The 21,339-nt window shown below is 31.8% G+C and overlaps 2 protein-coding genes and 1 pseudogene across 2 annotated transcripts; 1 reads left to right on the top strand and 2 right to left on the bottom strand.

Annotated features, from left to right (window-relative positions):
- Positions 1-1,299: 1,299 nt before the first annotated feature.
- Positions 1,300-3,769, top strand: LOC149399486 (calcium uniporter (DUF607)). Its single transcript, XM_089612871.1, has 2 exons — positions 1,300-1,973; positions 3,170-3,769. Exons 1-2 carry the CDS (start codon positions 1,419-1,421, stop codon positions 3,662-3,664), a joined length of 1,050 nt encoding a protein of 349 aa, XP_089468997.1. The 5' UTR covers positions 1,300-1,418; the 3' UTR covers positions 3,665-3,769.
- Positions 3,770-16,348: 12,579 nt separating this feature from the next.
- Positions 16,349-17,921, bottom strand: LOC149399485 (fatty acid elongase 3-like). The gene is made up of 2 exons (XM_089612443.1): positions 17,109-17,921; positions 16,349-16,894 (listed from the first exon to the last, which is right to left on the bottom strand). The coding sequence occupies exons 1-2, from the start codon at positions 17,652-17,654 to the stop codon at positions 16,541-16,543; spliced, it is 900 nt and encodes a 299-aa protein (XP_089468569.1). The 5' UTR covers positions 17,655-17,921; the 3' UTR covers positions 16,349-16,540.
- A 2,313-nt stretch (positions 17,922-20,234) lies between these two features.
- LOC149399484 (cysteine-rich receptor-like protein kinase 10 pseudogene) lies at positions 20,235-20,774 on the bottom strand (annotated as a pseudogene).
- Between the last annotated feature and the right edge of the window lie 565 nt (positions 20,775-21,339).

Raw genomic sequence — 21,339 nt, 5'->3', positions numbered from 1 at the left:
TTTCTCCGAACATTATATATTGTTTAGAGTAATGGCATACCTGTGATGACCGGGTTAATTTAATCATCAAGTTAATCAAAATTTTGCCAACTGATTTTAATCGAGTAGTCGAATTTTTTTTTTTTTTTTTTTTTACGATTACTATTGATTGTCCAGTAGTATTTAATTGTTTATATACGAGTAACTATATTAAAAAAAACAAAAGAAAGTTATTAGATAGGAGAAGATGAATAATTTTTTTTTATTTGAAAAGAAGATGAATAAATAATTATAGATAGATTACGTTGTGGGATGTAATCCGTTATGTTGTTTGGTATAATGGAACAAACGGATAAAATGAAAGATAATATTGGATGGACCCAAACATATCGCTTCCTTTCTCTTTTATATAGAAACTCGACTCTTAGAGACTCATCCGCAGCTCCTCTCTTAAGAAAGGGCAACAAGCATCGTCGGTTACTTTCTCTTCCCTATTTGTTGAGTTTCTCTCCGTTCTTAACCTATTTTTTACTCAAATTGTTTCACCCCGGTGTCAATTTCGAACAACTCTAAATCTTTAACGTGGCCGAGATTCTTGTTTGATTTTTATTATAGTAGTATAAACAAACCGTTATTTTTTTCATTTATACCTAACACAAAAACAAATAAATTTATGATATTTTTTCTTATTATACCAATCAATTTGGTTCACACTATCATCAAATCCATTTAGTTTTTTTTTTTGCCTTGCCTTAATTTATTCATTCCCACAAATTTTCAACCCTTCTGCTTATCTTTCTTCCCTTCTTTTTTATTATTATTATTATTATTATTATTTTTAATAACATTTTTTCCCTTTAATGTAGTAATATTTAATTTGTTGGTGATGCAAAGTTACGTAGTTAATCATGCCACATTGTACCGCAACGCCAGTCACACAACACCAGTCAGCATCAACCGTTCAACTAATCGTCATATGATTTTGTACAGCAAAGGTCTACTCCGATTAACAAAGCTTAGCCATCCACGTGTACTCGCTAATCAAGTACTACACCAAAAGATTTTTAATCCCGTGAAGGAGGTCACAAACAAACCTATTGTGTGTCCGCGCGTATATCAAAGATATAATGAAACGACATGTTTTTATAAAGAAACGATACGAATAAACCACCGTTTGAGTTTGAGCACTCGTACAAGGAATATTCTTGAACTAGGGCTGACATAATTTCTCGCTCCTTGTCCACGTATTTATCAATTTCTCGCGATAAGCTTGATGACATCTTCATCTTCCTTCCCGGTTACCTCCCTATAAAATGGGAAAAAATTCGACCTTATAATTCAAGCAATTAAATAGAAACACAGAGAAATCTTTTCTATTTTCTCCTCTGATTTTTTTCAAAATCATAATTAAGCTTTCACAAGCTTCATTTCTTTCAACAATGGCGTCGAAGAAAACCCTAGCTCAGCGCCTCTTCAGCAAATGCCGAATCTCGAACTGCCGTATCTCTTCGATTCAGAATTGGAGCGTCCCTCAGATCCACAATCAGGCAAGCATCTCTCACGACCCCGGAGATAAAGCTTTCTTCAGCCGGTACCTCCACCGGAGAGCCGTTCCCGCGGCGGCGCTATCGTCGGAGATCCGGTCGTTCCCGACCGGAGAGAATCTGATTGAGAGGATCAAGGAGATCGGCATTTCGAGGGACCGAATCAGGCTAGACGGCCTGGCTCCGCCGCCGGCCTCCTCCGTGCCGGGAAAGGCATCTCTGGCGACGGAGCGAGCGGATTTCAAGAAGCTGCTTAGGGTTTCACAGTCCGAGGCCGTTAAATCGAGGCTGAGAGAGTCTCAGAGGACTTGGATTCCATACCCGGACTTTGTTCGCATCTGCGAGGAGAGTTGTTCGAGTCCGGAGGAAGGAAGGAGTTTCGCGAAGACGCTCGACGACAGCGGAAACGTCGTCGTTTTCGGCGATGTCGTTCTTCTCAGGCCAGAGCAGGTGAATTTCATTCCTCTGAATATCTTTTATTTAAATATAAATTAGTTTATTTATTTTTTCCTTCTTGCGTTTTTGTTTACTCTTTGTGATTGTTTCAGATTGACACTGATTGTCATGGTCTTGGTTTGAGACGAGATATTTAGGTTTTTGTTTGAATCCGTGTTGCAAAAAAGAAGAAGTATTTCAATATGTGAAACTGATGAGTTTTTATCATTATCTTTTGTCTTCTCTTCCACAGGAAAATGTGAACTAACAACGTGTTACCGATTTAACACGTTTGAGATGGAACTTATTGGGGAGGATCACTTTCTTCAATGGGGCTCAAGATTTTTCATTTAGCCCCTTTTTTGAATTTACAACTTTCCTCTCTAAAACATCCTCACGGTTCACACAAAAAAAAAAAAAAAAAAAAAAAATCTAACTTTGGTAAATTTCGAAAAGCGAAACGAAACGAAATATTTAACGATAAAAAATGGATTTTTTTTTTATTATCATTACAAAAACTATTAGTTTTTTTTTAAGTATGTTAAGATAATTTTTAAATGAAGAAGAAGATGTTCATACGAAATAAACCAAAGCCAAACATCCATTGGTTGTCTTGCACTTTTACTTATCATTTTCTGTCCTTCACGCAATCCTCGAAACATTTCGTACTCTAAAAAAAAAAAAATTCATTTTCCTCTGTTTCTTTCTTTCTAGTTTCTACTTTCTACATCTCATTTTTCATTTTTAGTTTACTATTGATATATTATTTTATTTTTGCCTAGATGATTGACCTCATAAGTCGGCGGGTATAGGTCAAATTTAAACTTTTGGGTGACTGAAAATCTGTCGTGAACAAATACAGAGTTTATATCTTGGATTAGTGTTTGATGTTCTTCCTATGCCAACATTTTTTTTTCCCTTTGAACAGTGCTATAAACTAACAAATTTGTTTGTCTTCAAATTCATTTTGCTTTCACATTAGTTTTTATAGGGTACCCTTTTTCCTTTCTTTCTTGATTGCATTAAATTTGCTGTTCTTTCTCTTCTTTTCTTTTCTTGTCATCTATAAGGGTCTTAAGTTTTAGGAAGTCTCAGAATCTTAGTGGTCAAAATCAATCTTATAGACGCCAAATCAATAATACCATGTAGCTTAAGAGCTTAAAAAGTCAATCTTTACCCAACAGTTCGGAAACTTGTGTCTGTTTTTTCAGGTAGCAATGGCAATCCAAGAGCTAATACAAGTCCCACAAGGCAACCCAAGGGATCTAAAGGAGCTAGAAGAGATGGAGATTCAAAAGTCGGAGATCGACCAAAGAGCCGAGGCTTTGGTCCGGAAGGAGCTCTGGTTGGGGCTGGGCTACCTCGCGGTCCAGACCGCCGGGTTCATGAGGCTCACGTTTTGGGAGCTCACGTGGGACGTAATGGAGCCCATTTGCTTCTACGTCACTTCCATGTACTTCATGGCCGGCTATACCTTTTTCCTTAAGACCTCGAAAGAGCCTTCTTTCGAGGGCTTTTACCAAAGCCGGTTCGCCGCCAAGCAAGCCAAGCTCATGAAGCTCGAGAACTTCGACCTCGAGAGGTATAATCAGCTGAGGAAGGCTTGTTGTCAAGCCTACACGACAACAACGCCGTCATCGTCGTCGTCGCATTCGTTCGATAAATCGGCGGAGAAACTTCATTTTGATGTCGTACCCCATCATTAATTGATTGTTGTAACACAAAAGAGAAAAAAATATTAAAATTGAGAAAAAATTAAGAGTATATGAGAAGAAAAGAAAAAAAAGCAATACAAGGGTTTTGTTTCGTTATATGATTGATCTAGTCTCCTTAAATTTAATTAAGAACATAATTCTTATGTCAAATTATTTCAATTCCCGTGGTTAATTTTTTCAAGTAACGAGATGTGTGAGCCAAAAGAAAAAGATAAAAAGTTGGATGAAGATTCGGTCAACTAGTTTGAGTGGAAAGTCGCAATAAATAAATATACGGGACAAAATGTACCAAAGATCGTCCAAGTGGGTGCCTAAATATGCAAGACATGAGGTCACCACATAAGCATTAAAATGAGAGTTGATTTGGTTAGTCATTCAAACGGCGCGGCTTCGGTATGTTATGTGGCAATCACGAAACGAAAGCATGAGAATCAAATTTGGTTTCGCTACACCGAGATTGAACCGTAAGTTTGGACTAAGGCATCTGTACAGATACGTGTGAAATATTTGAAAGGAAACAACATGTTTCAATGGACTGATATTCTTGTGGCAGATTTACAGAAGTCTTTAACTTTTATACACCAACTATGTTTTTCTTGGCACATGTGCTTTTTAAGTTATCGAGCGACCCTCCTTAAATTCTTGACTGTTGATGTCTGTATCGCTTTGATAAAATTATAATATTATTTTTTGAAATTGAACATAAGATTGCATGTGCTTTTGCTAAAAGCGCATATCCTAATTTTGGGTGAGTATTTTATTTCTAATAAGACCGTCGTGTTTTGTGTTACTTCCCTTTTAGGATTAGTTTTTATTTTTCCCATCTTCTCGTGTTGTCTTGCACATTTTACTCTGCATTTCTCCCAGTTGTTATTTATTTATTTATTTTTCTCCCACTTGTATTTATTTATTTTTCTTGAATAAATTCATTTATTAATACGGTATTTGTTTTCTTCCCGGAACATTTCTTCTCATTTAAGCGTGGGAGTGCATAGCAATGACCCTCGTATTACTCTTTTTATGCAGTATTAATAAGTAATGACTAGCTAGATACATACATAATAATTATTACTAATGCATAAAAAATTATCATAGCTGCTTAGTGAAAAATTCACTCATCGCGAACAATAAATGCTTAACAAATGGGTACCAATTTATCACAAAACATAGATGAATATGTGTTAGTGAAAAACTTAAATCGGGGTATTGTATAATAAGTGGGATTTCTAATGAGTGATTTTTTTTTTTTTAGTGATTGTGATTCAGAGGTGTCATGAATGCACGACGTTCTTAGAATTAATTTGATTAAGACAAATTATTTGAATTAAAGTTAAAGAATCGATATCATAAGTAATTAATTATTTCTATATAGAAGTTGATTTGCCTGGTTCGTCGGATGATTATACCCACAATCTTCAGTTATATTTGGGTGACCATCAAGTACGTGACTTTGACTAGTTTTCTTCGTATAATTGATGGTAACATTTCATGATTTGACTAACCTTAATTTTTTGCCAGCTCTCATCGAGTATCCACTCGGCGTTTTTTTAACTAAGGCCAACTCCATCCGATTACACTATTTTCTATTCTATTTTACAGTACATGTCACATCAAACACTACCTCATCTCCAACCGAACTCTATTTTTTACACCTAAAATATTAATTTTATATTCAACTTTCTCTTATTTATTTTTCATACATTTATATTTATTTAATATCTTCCGATTATACCACTTATTCATTATTTAATAACATAAAATAAAATAAAATAAAAAATACAATTACACATCCGACGCTAATCTTCCCGAGTATTAGTTTATGTATTGTAATTTTATTTTGTTGTATTGTGTTTTTTTTAATGTCTTTTTTTTTTGCATTTCGATGTCGATGTAATGTTATTTCGTTTCAGTATTAATATTAATGTCATTTTAATTTTTCCCAAATTATAAATGTCAATGTTGTATGTGAAAATAAATTCAAAATATGAATAATTTAAGGATAAATATGATATAATTTTATAAATCAGTGCAAATATATAAATTATAAACTTTACATGGACTATAAAAAAAATTAGTGTAGTGAATAGTGTTGCGCCATATTTGGCACAACATTAACATCAATTAAAAACCCACGCCATTTTGGCGTGGGATATACAATACGGGTGGACTCCACCCTTACGCCATTCAGTGGGAATGACGTTCGGGTGGAGTTGGTCTAATTATCATCGAGTTGTATGCTACAATAGACAATAGAGTGGCAGGGCTATAAATTGAATTCAGAAAGACGTTTTGATTAAAATATAAGCATTAAAAAAATAAAAATAAAAATTCAAGGTTGTGTAAGAAAAAATTCGAAAAAATTATATAACTTTGACCTAAAAATATAAATAAAAATTAAAATAGAGATAAAAATACACATTTTTAAAGTTCAGGAGAATTGGTCTCCCTCGTCTCCACTTGCCTATGCCTTTAATACCGACCATATATTAGCTACATACCAATTATTATTATAATTATTCTGTTAATCTCAAAGCAACAAAATTTTGAAATTAAATCAAGACTTTACAAAATAACTGCATATATTGATAAGTAAATTTTTATAATTTTGAATTAATATTTTATATCCTTCATGGATTAATGGGCGTGGTTCAAAAATATCTGTCAGCGCTAACAATAAAATAAGAAATTGCTCGTTTTCCTACAAAGTTTAGACATCAAGTAGTAATTGGGAGTTCACGAATAAAACGGACCAAAAATCATCAAACATTATGATTTTAAGTCGTAGGGGAAAATAAAAAAAAGGGTAAAAGATTGATGAAGTAAATTAAGGCAACTGAGATTCTAAAGACAACGTGGTCAATAAATCGAAATTAAACGTTATCTTAGTAGTAGGCATAGCCGCTAACAAGATCGATAAGAGATGATGATAGGGATAAATATGACACGCATAACATTTATCCATTTTTTAACTGAAATTAATAAATAATGTATATTGGTTTATGATATGCAAAAAAAAAAAAAAATTTGTTGTATAAGTCAACGCCGCGTAGGCACTGATCTATAAAGAGTGTCAGGTCAGCTCATGTGTTCCAGTCATGTAATGTGTATCAGTTTTGTTTTTAAAATTGATATAATTCAATGTATCAGTTACGTTTATCAAGTTAGGAGCTGAAATCATCAACCTAGCTAGCGTTTCATTACTCTTTAATAAATATATAAGATACGATTTTCAGGTACATACATTCTCTCTATGTAGATTAGATTGACTTTCTGGATGCTTGTTCGCAGAATCGAGTGCCTTTAGATTGAATATAAAAGATCAAACTTTATTTTCTTGAACTATTTTCTAAGATATATTTTTGTTAATCGAACCATGGACTTACTAGAGTATCGATAGAACTTGGGATGTCATACATTTTCTTATATTTTATATTTCATTGTTTTATAAATTATAATGAGTAAAGTTGGAGTGTTATACTTCATATGTTGTTCTCTGTCAATTCTCGTTTTGTCTTTGAAAAGGTTGAAGATATTCTATTATCTGAAGTTACTAGGTTTAGGTGTAACAAATAAGTTTTTCTCGTGTATAGTTTTCATTGTGCAACTCAACACTAAAAGAACTATATTATTGCTTTACTTTAGTTTGATTATTTACTACTTGTACTCACGAGCGAGACGATGAATTTTTTGGGGTCTCAACACCCCCTATATATATATTAGAATTATCACTTAATTATTATAATATTAAAATTATATAACAAATCATATCTAAATTTCAAATATCATAATCACAAGATTGAAAATACCACAAATTTAAAAATAAACCTTGAAATGAAATCACATGATAAATCAAATATCTTTAGAGTGTGTACCACGTATGTATATAACTCGCCAATAGCGCGAATCACACTATTTAATGATGCTCTGTCTGGAATAATTTTTATCATGATATTGTATCCACAATTGTCCTATATTCTGAATTAAGCCATCACAATTTAAGAACTGTATCAATAAACATAAATTTTAATTTTCATAATCATACAATCGGGATGATCTCCACTCCACGTAAGTTTGCACGAATCTCTTACGCAATATCGTATTTGATCTCAGAAACTCAATATCACACATTGACATTTACCACGCAAATAATAGAGAAACGAAATATTATATTCCTTCATATATAGTGTAGCGTGGCAATCGTGATTTGAGAGATGTTAAATAATCTAAGAGGAAATGGGATTTCTTTTCTTCTGGTTCACGGACTAATTTAAAAAGGTGTTGATAATTCATACATATATAATCCAAAAATTGAGTTGGTCGTTGTTCGGAGATTTTAGCTTTTTCATCATTTGAACGTTAGTGTTATTATTATCAATTGAGATAGCAATCCAAGTCCCGCATCGAAAGAATAGATAAAAACAATAAGTGTTCCACCAACTCTATTAATATCAGGTCTTCTGAGAAAGTGCTAAAAAACAAAATCGTACGAACTTAAATGAAAAACGGATAATATCATATTAATGTAAAGTTAAAGTGAAGTGACATCCCAACGAAGTAAAAGAACGAAGCCTATGTTATCTTCATCGATGCAATTGAGTTTGTCTATATCATATATATTAGCGTTTATGTCTCTAATAGATTATTCTTTTTATTTTTATGCAATAATTTAGATATTGATGTGATTTTTGTACTATTGAAACTTTGATTAGTGTATTTTTTTTATATATACATTTTAAATATAAATCTTATTTTGAGATATGATTTATTTGTTTTTGTGGGTGAATTTCTGATCGGACAAAATCTCTCATGATATTATTTTGTTATAGATGGTGGTGCGTGATACCTAAAAAAAATTGCTAAGCCATTGTTATTATTGTAATATTAGATGATAAGTTAGTGATTTATATTTTTAAGGAGTTACGATTTTTTTTAGTTTAATTTAATTCTATTGTAATTTATTCTTTTTACGTTATCAATGAAAAACAAAATCCAAAAAAATAAATAAATACAAATGGTGGTATCATATATCATGCTCACGCCAGCAAAACTTCAACTAATTTGACAGCTCTGTTTGCCAAGTCTATTATTTTTCACTTAAATAATTGGATTCGAAACTATGACACATCAGTGTTCAAATTCCAATATTAACCAAATATCACATGGTTTGTCTTTGCCCAAATTCCAAAGCACAGATAGAGAAGAAATCTCCAGGAAACTAGGACGTCATTATTTCATGTAAAAATGTTTGCCTAAATGCATGTATGTGATATTTTTTTTAATCAGGTGCACTTCGAGGAGCTTTAACCTTCCTGATTTACTTTAAATAATAATTCTCCGTATAACTTATTATAAAAAAAAAGGATTATATATTCTAATTTCAAATTTCCTGACTTATTTAACAAAATAATTACTTCCATATTTTTTTGGCTTATAATCTTATTAATAATTTTATAATCAATTTATTTCATTAAATAATTAAAATAGTTAATCAATCAACAATGTTACAAATATATATATATATATATATATATATATATATATATATATATATATTAAGGTAACTTTGCTTGTGAAAATTGAACTCCCAATTTTTACTTTGAAGTAGTGTGTAATTACCAACTAGGTTATATTAGAAATCACATTACAAAGTTATATTTAATCCCCTTAATAATTTTTTTCGGGTTCGTCTAAGTATATAATATATATATATATTTTTTTTTAATAATAGACGTCTATACGATAATATATATACATAAAAGCTAAAATTTACAATGAATCTTGAAAGCAAAATTCTTAATTAAAAACTAAATATAAAAAATAGATCACAAATAATCATAAAAAATAATTTTTGTCTACCCGATTAAGAATGTATATATATATTGATATATATATATATATATATATATTGATATATATATATATATATATATATATATATATATATTGATTTCCGTAACAGTTATTCAGATTCCTTAGTACTAATATTAATATTTAAGCATAGGAAAAATTCAATAACCTCAGCCGCGTTTCTCCGTCCACTAGTTTGATTAAATTAAGGAAGGGATAATATGTGGACTCTATTTTTCTAGTTTAAAAATGTTGGCGATAAATCTTTGTTTTATTGAAGATTAGGAAAGGGATAATGTATATCTGTATTTTAATAACGCAAGCCACGAAAATGAAAATAAAATTCGTTCTTTGCTTGTTTATAGAAGAGTAGCGCATAAAAATAGCCAAACGCCATTTTTATTTTATTCTACAGGTGATTTTTGTGAACTGGTACATCTTGATTGGATTAACATAAATTACAAGACAATATAAACCTCTGACATCTGTCAATACTAAAATGATACACCCGCTTATTGTAATAAACTAATGATAAACCTCAATCCTTATATCCTTAGTCGACAAAATAGACACCTTAGGTTAATTGTTTATGTTTACGTTTCAAATATATTGAAAAATAAGATATTAAACTAGACTGTTATACCTTCTATATGTTATTGTTTCAATTTTCAATACATTGAATAAAATCATGTATAATGTTATATCCTACTTCTGATTATTTCGATTTACCTTTTGGTAAAAACATCTTACCAAAATCTACATTTCTTCGTCTAAGAATTCACACATCTTTGAAACATACGTAATTCGTCAATGAAATTACAACTTTGTAATGATTTGAGGTCTTTGTTTTTAGTTTGTCTCACTTTTCTTTTCTTTCCTTTTGTGTTCTTTGATTTGTTCTTTCAATTTCATTGCATTTATAAGATATTAGTTATTTTTCGTGTTCTTTGTACTTTCAATTTTAAATTTCACAATCTTATATTTTGTCCCTAGCATAATCTATCTACCTTATGTTTATGAGTTATGACTAAGCACCAAAGCTTATATATTTATTTGTTTATTTAAAATTACGCGGAGCTTTCTTAATTATCTATAAATACATCAGACCAACATGCTAGTACATGACAACTCGACAAAAATGAATTTAATTACAATTAAAATTTAAGCTTTTATTCGGCTTTTTCAAAAGGCCTACAGTAGTAGATAGATAATGCAAAATATATTGCAAAAAATTACAAAGGATGAGATATATTGCAAAATATACGATATTAAGTGGTTATATACCTAATAGATCCTTAAAATAAAAGTGTCAAAAATAAGGACCGATCCAGGTCGGCCGTTATTTTTCAAGCCCAAGAGAGGTCTGGACCCGAGTTTAACCCTTTTATTAGAGGGTCGGTCCGGTGCCGAGCCTAAAAAATAAGACCTTAGGCCCATTTGGATCCGGGCTTGAAAATTATTGGCTACTTATATAAGGAAACTTTGACTATTTTGTTGTAGACTAAACTTGAAAGGACTATTATGTTGTACTGAAAAAAAAAAATTATTTTTCTAGATTTTTAAATTAGGTAAAATATGGGCTAAAATTTTAATGGAGCTCTAACACATTGTCAATTAGTCACAAATCTTCTTCAATGTTACCTCATTGGAAAATGGCCTCAATTAGTAGCAATTTCGATAATTTGGACCAAAATAATAACAATTTTATTTTTGGACACTTTTACTAGTAACGGTAGACATGAAAGTATATAATTGTAGACTTACAAATCTACAATTAACAACAGTTGTAGATATATAAGTGTACAATTACTAGTAAAAATGTTAAAAAAACATAATTACTATCATAATTTGTTTCTCTCATAGATGCTAACAAAATTATATTTGGTCCTTAGAAAAGATAATAATAAAAAAAACAAATTTCCTTATAAATACACGGGCACGTACATGCCTTCCGCTCGCGCATGTGCACGCGCCTACATGAAAAATGATTAAAGGAGAAAATAAAATATATATTCTTTTTGATGGAAAATAAAATAATATTTATAAACCACGAACAAAATTACAATCTTGGGCAAAATGAAACGAAGAGATTTCCTCTAAAACCAATTTTCAATTTTAAGATTATCACGCAACTCCTCATCTGTTATTGTATATATTTTATGTGTTTCAAATTTATATATTCCTTTTAAAATTTATAATTTGTTTTATTTTGAATAAAATTTATTAGAAAATACACTTTAAATTTTTTTATCTCTAATATTCCTTTAAATTTTTTGATCTCTAATATTTTTACATCATAAAATGTTTACATTTGCCTAAAATATTAACATTTTCTCAAATTATTTTTACATCGTAAACTGTTTACATTATCAATAACCAAGTAAATTTCGAAAATTAGTGTGTGGATTTGGAATATTGATCTTGAATATCAGGCACTACGTTTGGGCTATTCTCAATAGGATTCAATCATGGGCCTCTTGGCCGAGAATATCAGGCACTACGTTTGGGCTATTCTCAATAGGCTTCAAATACCAAACACCAGAATATATAATGAAGATATCCTCAGCCATCTTGTTATTAAACTTAATATCTCAAACTCTCATTTATTATTATTAATTTATTTTTTTTTATGGAAAACAGTTTTGTCTCCCCCGTATATATCCCATAACTAATTTTCTTGTTTTACAGGTGAAGGAGAATTGAAAACAACTTTTGAAGAGAATTGACGAACTAGACTAATTGATTCTTTTGAGAAGCCAGTATTTAAAAGTCTTCACGTTGAAGCTTGAAAATATCCCTTGTAATTCGTATTTAAATGTATATTATAATTGATTAGGTAATATATACTGTATGTTGTTTGTTATATAGTTTGTGAATAGAATATTAAAAAAAATAGCAATTATGTAATATCCGATTAAAAGCTAAACTGGTCACTCGATTATATTAATATAGTTTTTGTTCTTAATTTCTCAAAAAAATAAATTAGATAACTTACTTAAACTGATTATAAAAAATAACTTAATTAAACAGATTATCCATATATCAATATTGGCCGTTCCCAAAACCATCTATTACATTAAGGGAATCAAAATTCGACAAAAATAATAATAATAAGAATTGAAATAATATACATACAAAATATCCATGACAGTAGCGCCATAACATACGTAAATTTATCTTTTATTCACTGCCCGAGAGCAAGGGATCAACACACATTGAGATCAAGGATTTTAATTTATGTGATGTTGTCATGTTTTGTTTTATCTTATTATGCATTGAATTCAAAATAAAAGTTTTTGGAGTTAGGAAATTAAGCGTTTCAAAGTGCTTTGGAAATGGGAGTGTATCGTTGAAGGCCTGTAAGTGTTTAGTCACAGAGCAAGATACATAAATAGATCCGCAACTTGGCCATAAATTTTAGTGCCAGCTTGCCAGCTATATTAGGATATATATCGAGAAATTTCATTTTTTAGATCTAAAAGTTATGGAAATATCTCAATTAGACCTGTTAATTAAAAAATATTCAAAATTAGACTTTTGTATCAATTTTGGACAAAAATACCCTTAAAAGCCCATATAACACTATTAAACAAAATTCATTCTCTACTTATTAGTATATTGTTCATAATAAAAAAAACAACTAATCATTAATTAGAAAAAAAACAACTAATTATGTTGTTCATAATTAAAAAAAAACTAATTATTAGTATGTTGTTCATAATTAAAAAAACTAATTACAAAAAACAAATAATTATTAGTAATGTTGTTCATAATTAAAAAAACTAATTACAAAAATTAGAAAAAAAACAACTAATTATGTTGTTCATAATTAAAAAAAAACTAATCATTAATTAGAAAAAAAAAACAACTAATTATTAGTATATTTTGTTCATAAATAAAAAATAAAAATAAAAATAAACTCTTTCTATTTATCTTAAATTATTATAAAAAAAAAATTCAAACATGTCGGAAACTCGTCGGAACGTGTCGGAATCCATCGGAACTCGTCGAAACGTGTCGGAATCCATCGGATCCCGTCGGAATCAATCGGAAATTTCCGATGAAGACCATCGGAATCCATCGGATTCGGTCGGATCCGACCGAATCCGATGGATTCCGATGATCTTCATCGGAAATTCCCAGATTTTAAAAAAAAAAAAAAATTCACCTCCAAATCTCATTCAAATCAACCTAAAATAACTAATAACCACTCAAATCTTGTATCCTATCATTCATACACTAATTAAACCGTGAAAAAACCATAAAAAAAAAAAAAAAAAAAACTAACTTTTTTTTTGTCATTTTGAGGTATGGAAGTTTGAGAGAGCTTGGATTTGGTGTGGTTGGGCGTCGAAATGGGGCTCACGTCGGATTTGGTGTTCTTTGGTGTGGAGAGAAAGTGATAGTGATAATGAAAGAGATGGAGAGATAGTTTATTTTGAATTAATGATATTTTCGTCCTAAATTGGTACAAAAGTTCAATTTTGGATATTTTTTAACTAGCAGGTCTAATTGAGATATTTCCATAACTTTTGGGTCTAGAAAATGAAATTTCTCTATATATTCACTTATTTCTTTTTTATATATTTTTTATTTGTTATACATTATATTCTCTTTTTTTTATCTTTTTTTATCTTCTTCTTTTTAATGGCCCTAAGAAAATTCAGATATTTTTTTTTCGTCACTTTGACGTACTCAGTTTATCTTGCAGCCATGGTAAATTTATTAATCACTCGTTGATTAGCTTTCAATGTCACATGCTTTGTTTCTTTATCTTGCTCAATTAACTGTTACCATCGCCCTTAAAGATGGTCCGTCAAGGATCCCAATTGCAATTAAGAAGATGTCATTGACCATTAATATTGATAAAAACCGTGTACGGCATCTTAAATGTTACATAATTCGAACCGGATATTACTATATTAGATAATTTGAAAAAATTGGGAACGCACTTCCCGAGTAAAAAAAAAAATGAAATCGGACTAATCTGGTTTCGACCAAAGGGTGCAGTTAAACCCTTAAAATTAAATATCCATTTTATATTCCCGTTTCATTTTAAAAATTTTAATTAAAAATAGCTCAAATAAATAATTTATCATAAGCCTTGATATAAACATGCTAACAATTAATATCAAACTCAAAGTTAATTATTATACAGTTTTTAAAACCGGACCGCGCCATATTAGGCCGGTTGATTGAATTAAAAGACCAACAAAAAAAAATTAGACCAGACCAATGGTTTAGAATATCGAATCACATGTCTAGTCTAGCTTATGTTTTTTTTTTTTGGCAAGGTGTGACACTTTGACGCTTAAGCACATCTTAAGTTGAAATCGAAGAACGAGGTTGCCTTAATATCACAGTTCAATTCAATTTTAATGGGTCACTAAAAATAAAACACATATTCATTAGAAATTTTAAGAATATTTCCGTATAATTTATTCCTAAATGTTATACAATGTAAGAAATAGTAAAAAGGAAAAAAAAAAAAGATTTGACTTTGTGATATGAGAGCAACCCAATTCCATTATGAAGAAAAAATTATATCAAATAGTTGAATGTTTGTCTTCAATTAAAATTAGGGTGATGTAACTAAATAGTAAATTTAAAGTTATGAATTTGTAAAATAGCCAAGATTTGTCTTAATTTAGTGAAATAGCCAAAATATGCAGTAAGTTGGTTTCAAAAAAAATTTTGAACTCAAGATTAATTTTTTTGAAAGTGATAAATTACTTATAATTATCGTGAAAAAATTTAATCTTAGCTGTCAAAAAAATTTAGAAAACGTAAACTTGGTTGTTTTGCTGAAAAGTTGAAACATTGGTTATTTTGCTAATAAATAAGTTTCAAATGGTTATATTATACAATTTTTCCTTAAAATTATAGTCTAATTATTGAAGTATTGAAGATATCACCTAATTCATACACATTTTTCATGTGATATGACACACGTGGTTGTGTTTCGTTTGAATTATTTTCTTAATTATTAGATAATTATTCTGTTTATACAGGAAGTGTGAAATAATAACATGTATAACTTTCTCTTCAATCTCTTCAATTAATGGATAAAGATTTAGTTGCAGTAGTATCATACAAAGAAATAAATGAATCTGTTATGACTAAATTGGGAACAAATACAAGTTGACCATTTTGAAATTTAGTTTCTCCTTGAAATGGACAGCCACGATATGTGGTATCTTCGTAATATTATTACTTAATATCTGCTAATAAGGTCGCATGTAATTGAAGACTTTCAACTTGGCCAATATTCTTGCAAAGAATACTGCAATCAGATTGTTCTATGGTCTACTTTGTCAGGCTATCATTTACATACCATGATTCCGTATCTTTCTATATTAATATATTCGTCCGCATGTTCCAATTCTTTGGGACCTAACGCTATAACTAAGTAAACGTGGAATACGGTAAACCACCATGTATGGACTTAAGTAAAGCACACTCATTTTGACTCTTCACTAAATTTCTGATTTACGAAACAAGCTAATCTAATTTGCCTAAAATGTACAGAATATTTAGTGCGCAAGTAAACGCAGAATAGATGTTAAACTGGTAGACAGGCAATAGATTTCTGTGGAAATTTCAGCAGTATGTGACCAGTCCTTATGAAATCTACTATATATGCAAAGAAATGAAAGTTATTTAATATTAAAAAAAAAAAAAAATTATAGAAGTCATTTAAGAACCTGCCGTCCATTGGGAAGTCTGTACTATCAGACAAGCCATCTATTTATTAAAAGTTCATGTCATGTTAAAGATTGAAAAAAATACCACACACACACACAAAAATCACAAATATTAAACCCCACATATGAAAAATGACTATCTAGTCCTCTAAAATAATAATATTAGCGTAAAGCGAAACCCCACCTGAAAGCAAAATCGATGGAAAAGAACAAAAAAAGAGCCTCTCGTTTGTGAACCATACATACGTACGTCTACATTTGATTTACCGGACCTACGTTTGTTTAATATACACGTGATAATAATATATAATAATAATCACACATCTTTATTGTTGGTATTATTATTACTCTCATTCATGCGATCATTATCAGTTCTGCAACTACTGGTTTTGATGCCACCTCTGGCGTGGAAGTTCAAGAAGAGGAAGAGTATGACGGCGTTCAGCGCCGAGTTTATCACCCACGCGCCGCCCACGCCGTTGCACCCGCCCTTCACCACGTGCAGAGCCAGCGCCGCCACGTGACACGCCACGTGGCAGCCCAGCAAACCCACTCGGCACGCCACCACGAACGTCAGTCCGAACTCGCCGGCGGGGAGTCCCATCGCCGTCCACACTCGGTACCCGTGCACCGCCGCGTGGGAGAGCGTCGCAGCCAGGATCGCCGGGACCTAATGGTAATTATCAAATACTTTAATAAAATAGTCGATCTCGCTTAACCCCAAAATAAATAGATAAATTCCGATTGAGAACAAGTCAATTACTTTTTTCACTCAAATTTTAATCCTCGATTTATGTTAATCTAAATTTTCGGTTAAAAAAATAGGTTTAAGATATTTTTAACCTAGATTATGAATTTAATTAGCTTAGGCCATCTTTAATTACCTGCAGCGACTGCGAGAACTCAAGCCAAAGGAAAGAGGCGACGGCGAGGATGGAGTGGTTGAGCAGGCGGAACGCCGTGAGTCTCCGGCGGCCTCCGCCGGAGATGGAGACGGCGAGGGCTCGGGTCATATGGAGGAATCTAGATAGGTAGAAGAGGTAGGACCAGAAGAAGACTCTGCCGGAAGGGCGGGTTCCGAGAGGGAAGCAGAGGAGCCACTCGACCGGCGTTAACCGGGCGGCGCGGCCTCGCCGGAGGTGGGACCAGAGCCACCGCGTGTCGCGGATCTCGGCGGCGGCGGAGATTAGGGTTCCGGCGAAGATTGTGGCGGAGAGGAGGGCGAGGGCGAGGCTGAGGAGGGCCGGGAGGGGGCCCAGGGGGACGGACACGTGGCGGGGGAGGAGGAGGCGGAGGAGGATGGAGGATGCCACGTAGACGGCGATTGCGGAGAAGAGGAACGTCCACGTGGAGCCGTACGATTGGGTGATGCTCCAACGGAAGTTGACGATCGCCGGGTGCTCCGATAGGAGGAACGTCAGGGCTGACATCGTCACCGCCTCTTCGTCTCTTCTCTCCTCTTTCTCACGTTTTTTGGGTTGATGGTTATTATATATATTTATGAAAGTTTGTTGGTGCAAAAAAGGAAATGCTGTATAATTAGCTTTTTATTTATTATTATTTAATGAAAGGATAGTGAGGTTTATGGAGTAAATATTTGGAGAGAAGTAGTAAAGGGAATGATTGGTTGATATAGTGAGGGAAGAAGTGGGAAAATGTATTTATAATTTTATATTGAACGTACGCGTTGGACTTGTAGTGTTTCTATGACGTAGCGAATCAAAACAGCAGTATTATCATATGTTCAATAATTTTCTAAAAAAATAAAAATAAATCATGTGTTCAATAATTGGAGTTGTTGCTAGTATATTATACATAAGGACAATTAGACCATTAGTTTATAAAAAATAACTCACTAGACCGATATAAATTACATTTAACAGTTTTAGTTAATTTACTTTTTTTTATGGACTATTTTCATAATAAAATAATATTTGCTAAAATTATAAAAGAAACTTATAAATTAGCTAATTGTAACAAATTTTTCTTATATATACTTGAATCATACACTTCATTTTTAATACACATTAATATATTTTAACATTAGTACAAGAGTAAACCAAGATTCAAAATATTATATATATTTAAACCATACATTTTTACATGTTCCTTTTGCAAGAAAAATTATTTCAAATAACTATATATAGTAAAAAAAGAAGTTATTTTTCATCGAAATAGTGTTTATTTTTCTTTTAAATACCGTTGAATAAATAATAAAAAGTTGGATCCTTTTCAGAAGGTTCCCTTTTTCAGAATGACAAAAATCCTAGAAGTGTCGTTATTTGACCGGGAAATCAAAATAGGCAAAGTCGGATTCCTAGTTCTTAGTTAATATATAAACCTTGTACCCTAAAAAAAAAAAAAAAAAAAAAAGAAGAAGAAGAAAGAAGCTGCGAAGCGAAGAGTTAATTGATTGAGATATTAAAAATGGGCCGAGGTACGAAGAAGAGAAGGATGAGTGGGAATGAAGAAGGGAATCATCATTGATATTGAACATGATTCCAGAGCATATGTTGCCTGAAATACTACTGCGAGTCTCCGATTCAGAGCATGGCGGTCGGTAGTAAGCTCGCCGGAGTACTCGTCGCCGTCGTCGTACACAATATTGGTAGACTTCAAAATTCAAGGCGCAAGATTGTGTCACAGATTTAGTGTCGTACAGCTAGTCCGACACTTTCATGTTTCTTTCTCAAACTTCAAGTCCGGTTAGTTCGTTCTTCCTCTTCGTATTTCTTCATCCTGTAATTGGGACTTTTATTTTTTTATGCCATCACACCTTCTATGAAGCCACTGTGCTCTGCTTAGCATGCTTATAATCAGAATGTCAGATATGTATTATTCACATATATATTGTTTTATGGAATTCAGCTCTTTGCATTGTGCTTATTTCACACTTGCAAATATTTCAGGGACAAAGAAGCTTCTCGCTTGACGGAAAAGTGGTGGTTTCCAGTTTATGGTATGAAATATAAATGCTCTTTCAAGTCGCTAACTTCAACATTTGATATCGCTTGTAAACTTTTCCCTCGTAGATCTTTTATGGAATCACAACTGATGGATACAGATGCACAATTTGGAATCTCAACTCAGGTATGAAACTCAAGAGAGACTATCATCCACTCTGAAGAGAAAAGAGGAGGCCTAAAACTGAATTTTATGTTCTACTGAAGTTTAGAACTAGTCTGCTGAAAGTACCGAAATTATCTGATAACACCTTGCTCTGATAGCACTTGGTGAACACAACACTTTTGGTGCACTGTAAAACACCTTCCTCTGATAGCACTTGGTGACAGATTTTCTAAATGGGTACTATTGGAATTTGTCTGTGAAATTATATTTCCCCTAATTATCATCAAATGATTTTTTTTTCTCTTATTAAAGTTGGTTGTTTTCTTAAACCTTCTTATTGGAATTTTGTGGCGTGTTTATAGTGGATTAAACTTGAAAGCCACACATTTTTAGAAAGGTACTTGGTGGACGTCTTAGATCTATGAAACTTTTCATGAACACACTTTTGAAACATTTCATTAAAGTGTGTATTTAATGACATGTATGTTATTGAATAATGTATTTGATGATATTCATATCATAGAACACTAAATTTAATGACATATTTGTCATTAGAAACTATCTTTTATGATAAACATTTGCTCCTATTCAACATCACATAATGCTAATTTCAGGTTATGCTGATCGCCTAAAACGCTAATGATCTCAGACGAAGAAAAATCAGGTGCATATTAGTGTACAGGTTCTTCAATTTCTATCACTATTAATATTGGTGTTTTATTGTTATTTATGCTTATTGACTACTGAATCTTTGTAGTGGTATCTATAAACAGACACCTCATAGTCAATAATATTCATCCAATTCTAAACTCTTATGTAATAATAATTAAAAAAGAAGAAACATTAAAAATAATAAATTTTTTCTAGTTCTAATTATTTGGCATAACATATTGATGTAAAAGTGAAAAAAGCAGATTTATTCAATCCAAGCTCACCGAGGACTAAAAATAGAAATTGTTATGCTGTTTTCGGACATGATGATCATTACCAAGTTTTCCGACAGAGAAAGCTGGTTGTTCTGGTGCTGGTAGACTAATAATTTCTGTTGTCAGCATAAGAATCACGGATGACATGGTTGGCCTATCACACCCATCTTCTTGAACGCAAAGTAATCCGATTTGGACATATCTTATGAATTCATTTTGTTGAAATGAATCTTTCAGATATGGATCCATTAAATCCAAACAACGTCCTTCATTCCATAGTTGCCAAGCCTACATTTTTCATGTAAATATTGTCAAAGGGAATGCAAGTAAAACTAATATAATACCAAAGATTGATTTGAGTCATTTGACTAACTTGACTATTTAATTATAGGTTATGAACTCACATGTACAAGAAGGCTAGGTGCTAATTTCGTGAGATGAAATCCAGAGTTCTTTTTACCACTGAGTATTTCAAGCAAAATTACGCCAAAGCTAAACACATCCGGCTTCACAGAATATAATCCCTCCATAGCGTATTCTGGGGCCATGTAACCGCTGTTCCAAAATTTAACGACTCAATTATTTCCATAAAGTACATTAATCATAGAAAAAACAATGTGTATACCTTATTCCTATTTGTCTTAGTGAAATAAGCGTTATCAAATCTAATGAACTAATAAAAACAAAAAAACTAAGCTAAACTAATGACATTAGAGTTAATTTTTGAATATTAAGTACTCTGGGTACATACTAATTGTGACATATGTGATCGACTTTAAAGCCGATGGTAAGATGGTCGTATTTAACAAAGCCGGAGGAAATCTATGATATTTTCTCTTTTAACTACTATAACTTAAATGCACTAATTGCATTCCATTTGAATGTCAATTTTTTTTTTAATCCTTAACCACTCGTTGGTAATCCAGATATTTTTTTTTCCCAAAAAGTAGAACAAAAGATTTAACTATATTTAAATTACTTACTAAGTACCGACGGTTCTCTTGGTGTTCCCTTGTGCTTCATTGATATTAACCATTTTAGCCATACCAAAATCTGATATTTTTGGTACCATATCTTCATCTAAGAAGACGATACTCGCTTTAAGGTCGCGGTGTATAAC

Source organism: Urtica dioica, chromosome 4, assembly GCF_054948205.1.
Source record: "Urtica dioica subsp. dioica isolate 48M chromosome 4, U.dioica_male_clone48M_v1_H2, whole genome shotgun sequence".
NCBI lineage: Eukaryota > Viridiplantae > Streptophyta > Magnoliopsida > Rosales > Urticaceae > Urtica > Urtica dioica.
This window is presented reverse-complemented; position numbering and strand designations above follow the sequence as displayed.

Excerpts from the sequence above, each read along its gene's own strand:
- LOC149399486 (XM_089612871.1), top strand. The coding sequence starts at position 1,419 with ATGGCGTCGAAGAAAACCCTAGCTCAGCGCCTCTTCAGCAAATGCCGA. Across the intron at positions 1,974-3,169 it reads TTCTTCTCAGGCCAGAGCAG|GTAGCAATGGCAATCCAAGA; the intron begins GTGAATTTCATT and ends CTGTTTTTTCAG.
- LOC149399485 (XM_089612443.1), bottom strand. The coding sequence starts at position 17,654 with ATGTCAGCCCTGACGTTCCTCCTATCGGAGCACCCGGCGATCGTCAAC. Across the intron at positions 16,895-17,108 it reads AGTTCTCGCAGTCGCTGCAG|GTCCCGGCGATCCTGGCTGC; the intron begins GTAATTAAAGAT and ends AATTACCATTAG.